Source organism: Brassica oleracea, chromosome C6 (genome assembly GCF_000695525.1).
Source record: "Brassica oleracea var. oleracea cultivar TO1000 chromosome C6, BOL, whole genome shotgun sequence".
NCBI lineage: Eukaryota > Viridiplantae > Streptophyta > Magnoliopsida > Brassicales > Brassicaceae > Brassica > Brassica oleracea.
The window spans coordinates 16,203,511-16,207,840 of NC_027753.1; the positions used below are offsets into that span (position 1 = coordinate 16,203,511).

The 4,330-nt window shown below is 31.3% G+C and overlaps 1 protein-coding gene across 1 annotated transcript; it reads right to left on the reverse strand.

Moving 5' to 3' along the window:
- Positions 1 to 1,157: 1,157 nt before the first annotated feature.
- Positions 1,158 to 1,955, reverse strand: LOC106298801 (putative invertase inhibitor). The gene has a single exon (XM_013734939.1). It carries the CDS (start codon positions 1,855 to 1,857, stop codon positions 1,249 to 1,251), a length of 609 nt encoding a protein of 202 aa, XP_013590393.1. The 5' UTR covers positions 1,858 to 1,955; the 3' UTR covers positions 1,158 to 1,248.
- Positions 1,956 to 4,330: the final 2,375 nt, after the last annotated feature.

Sequence of the window (4,330 nt, forward strand, 5' to 3'; positions counted from 1 at the left end):
AAAAAAAACGTGTAACACCTATGAAGTTGGTGGATTCAAAAATGTCCTCGCTAAATACACGTAAACTATTCCCTCGTAAATACCACGTAAAATTTACGTCGTATTTACGAGGAAATAGTTTTTCCTCGTAAAATACTCGTAAAATTACATCCACTTTACGACGAAACAGTTTTGTCGTTACGTTACGAGGAAATAACGATGACTTTAGTTTTTCACGTAAATTCGTCGTAAACTCGACGCAAATTTGCGATGATTGTTTTTCCTCGTTAATTTTCGTCGTTAAGCATGTGTTTTCTTGTAGTGAATATAGGTCTAATGGCATAAAACATAATAAATAATATTCTAAATAATGATAAAGATAAAAAAAATAATAGTTGGATCATACTTTTATCAATGGGTCACACTGCTATTTTAATAAAATAGATATCAGAAACACTAATAATTTGTATGAATTTTTTAAAATGAAAAGTTAATGTAACAACCATGCAATTTGGTGTGAGGCGAACATCTTCGTACGTGACTAAAATTATTTTGATATAAAGCGACTTCTTAACCAATTATTCCCTATTTTATTTCGATTTTAGAAAAATAAGATAATGTTCTTGATTTGATTGACAGCTTAAATAAATTTTGTGGTGTTCTTATAAGAAATCATTAAAAGCATGTTCGTTTGCTGAAAATATGTTATAGTAAAAATGTGATTTTTGATATTTTTGGAATGATTGTAAAATAAAATTTAAATACAATATGTTTGTTCATCTGAAATTTTTATTCAAATGATTCTATCTAATAAATGTATATTCATCCTTTGCTATATTTTTAACGAATCATCTTTATCCAAATGTTTTAATTTAGTTCAGCCAAATAAATTCAATTGTTTTTGCTAGAGTTTTCAAAACTTATTTATTAGATAGTTTATCTGGATGATGTTCATTTCTGACATTGAACAAATATCAGTACTCTGTTTTTTCCGGATAAAACATCTGAATATACAAACTTACATGTCCAAATTCTTTTTTTTTTTGATAACTCTGGTATCTGGGCAGGCACATGTCCAAATTCTTGTTTGGTTAACATAATACATCGAAGGAAATTATGTCTATCCAATGTTTTCTATATGTTTAAACAAAAATTTACTTAAAACAAACAATCATCCCTAAAGTCTTTAATCGTAACTATACATTTACAAACATACTATTAGTACATATCATTTACTTGAAGAAAAAAAAAACTGAAAAATGAAACTAATCACAAAGACATAGATGACACAGGAGAGATCATGTTGATGATACAAAGAGCAATCTCACCCAACTCAAACAACTTATAATTCCTACCGCCAATCGGAGACGTCCACGTCATCGCACCACCCCCACCGTCACCGCCGTCTCTCTCCATAAAACCAGTCTCACATGTCGTGGCAGCTTCCATGGCGGCGCTGACCATTACCTTTACAGTCTCTATCTCTCCCCTAGCAACAAAAACCATCACGGCTTCTTCCAGTCTCTCCGCCGCATCTTCGTAAAGCTCGAGGCAGTCACGAAGGCAAGCACGGCCGTAAACGTCGTCTTCGAATCCTCCTCCCTCACTCATTAGTTGTTGAATAGTGGAAGCTGTTGCTGTCGCGTTGTCTAGAGCTTGGAGCATTGGAGTTAGGGCAAGAAAAGAAAGATCGGTCGGAAGAAGAGGAGGAGGAGATATTGGAGAGTTGTTAAGAGAGGATATGCAGAAGTTGTAATCGAAGATCGTAGATTTGGATGCACATGTTTTGCAGGTTTCTTCGATCATATCATCCGTTGACCTTACTTGGAAGACAAGGAGAAGTAAGAAGGAGAAGAGCAAGAGATGAGAGAGATTCATTGTTTTTCTTTGCAATTGTGAGAGAGTCTAGGTGTTAAAGGCTGTTTTATTTGGTGTATATATAGAGATGAGTGTGTAGCGATGTCGTATCATGTTGTGGGAATATTTAGATGGATGAATAGGGATGGTTGAGTAAAGCATTATCAATGAGGGGTTTCACTTGCTTCTACTCTAATACAATTATATCACTCAAGCTATTGGATCTGCATTATTGACTTTAGAACATTCCGCTTTACAACAAAAAAAAAACTATTGGAATTTTTTTATCAAAGTTAATTTTATTATTGTCCGGAACATCATGGCCCAATGGTAAGGACGGGCTCCTTCCTGCACCCAGGTTGCGAGTTCGAACCCTGCCGGAGGGAACTACCTCATGATGTCTCTGGACACTCCACACGAATATGGGTCCATGCATGCTTTAGGGCCCATTTGCATACCCGGAGAGAGGGTCTATCCGTGGGCTGCACCTCCCCTTGGTGATTAGTCTGGGCCCTTCCATAGGCCCGGGATACCCCCATGTTAAACAAAAAAAAAAAAAAAAAAAAAAGTTAATTTTATTATTGCACATCTGAAAATTGACTACAAGTGGTGTGTTCATGTTTTCACTGAAGTTTCAAGCAAAATGACATAATATTCTTTAGGTTTTCATCTCAAATACTATGCGGCGACCGCATTTAAGAATTGTAGAAACATGTGTGATGTGCGATGAAAATACTGTATATCCAAGATGTGCAATGAAAATTGATATATCTAAAGCCTTTGTAAGCTGTGTTCTTGGTGGCACTTGGATTTCCTAGAAAAGTCATACATTGGATCAAACTGTACATCACGACTATGTCTTTTTAGGTGCAAATAAACGAAGGAATTAGCATGATATTTTCAAAGTTCAAGAGGTTTGAAACAATGATGTTCTCTCTCTCTTTACTTGTTTGTGCTGTGTATGAATGTGTTGTCCCATAGGATATATAAAGTTGTGCAGAAGAGATTCAGGTTTCATCCACGATGCTAATCTCTCTCTTGCACACACATCTTAATTTGTTTTGTTGATGACTCGGGTCTTTGGGAAAGGTTCCAAAGATTATAGAGGGTGTTCTCTCTATTTTCGATGAGTTTGTTGTGTGGTCAGGCTTATGCATGAGTCTAGAGAAATCTACAGTGTCTATGGCAGGTATATCGGAGGAAGAATGTAGTATGATTATATCACTCAAATTATCCTAGAGTGATTTTTACTCTCTCAAATAAGAGGTTTAGTTGCAGTACTTATGGATTGAATCCACAAGGAGCGAGAACACACAATAGATCTAAAACAGTCAATGATTAAGCTAGGCAATAAATTATAAAGCAGTAAATAACTCAGAACTAGCATATTGATTGGTTGGTTGGTTTGTAAACAATATGAGAAACATTACAAGAAAACATGAATTTTCTGACTACGAAATTAGTAGGAAAACAGTCGTATTGATACAATAATTTTTATTGGTAAATAAATTAAAAAAAATCATTTTATTTATTTTAAATGTTATAGAATTAAATTTAAATGATATTAACATAGATATATAGTATATTTTAATATGAATATATATTAATTAAGGCTTCCTACTCATATAATTTTATGAACATTTGTATATTTTTGTACCAAAAAATTAAACCATTAATCACAAAATTTTCAATCTGCAATTTTCAATAATTTTAGTAATTTATAATCGTTTTTAAAAATTCAATACAAATTTCAAAATTAAAATATTAAGGTCTCAATATTTTTGCAATGAAAAATTTGAAATTAACATATTTATGTATTTTTATATGGTATATAGTTTAATTTTAATAATATTAATATATATATACATTTAATCTGAATATCTATTATATAAAACTTCTTATTCATATGATTTTGTGATAATTTGTATCTTGTTATAGCAAATAAAGTTAAACCATTGATCAAAATTGTTTTTAATGTGAGAATTTTAACAATATTAGTAATTTATAGTCGTTTTAAAAAAAGTTTAAAAATAACATATAAGAAAAAATGTAAATTTTTTGTTATACGATTAATGTGATTGTTCAGTTTTTTTTAGTAATATAAAATTAAACAAAAAATGATAAAGGATACAAAAATCGTTAACAAATCTTTATTATTCAAAATCATTAATTGTCATATATATGTTAATCATATAATTCCATAGTTTTTATTTAAAAAAGTAAAGAGAATATTTTTTGTACACTACTAATCAATTTTATATTTAGTTTAATAATAGGGGTTCTTTCAAAAATGACACAAAATTTCAAGTCAAACACAAAAATAACATATACTTTTTTTGAAACTTTGTTTTGTCCTATTTACCCTAGAAGTTCTAGTTATTCACGAAAATATCATTACTTTTTTTCGAAAATAAGGATTTTACCTTACCATCTTCATCTTCACCAAATATTTACAATTTTGTCATTGACATCAATACCTCAACCACCATGAACT

Excerpts from the sequence above, each read along its gene's own strand:
- LOC106298801 (XM_013734939.1), bottom strand. The coding sequence starts at position 1,857 with ATGAATCTCTCTCATCTCTTGCTCTTCTCCTTCTTACTTCTCCTTGTC.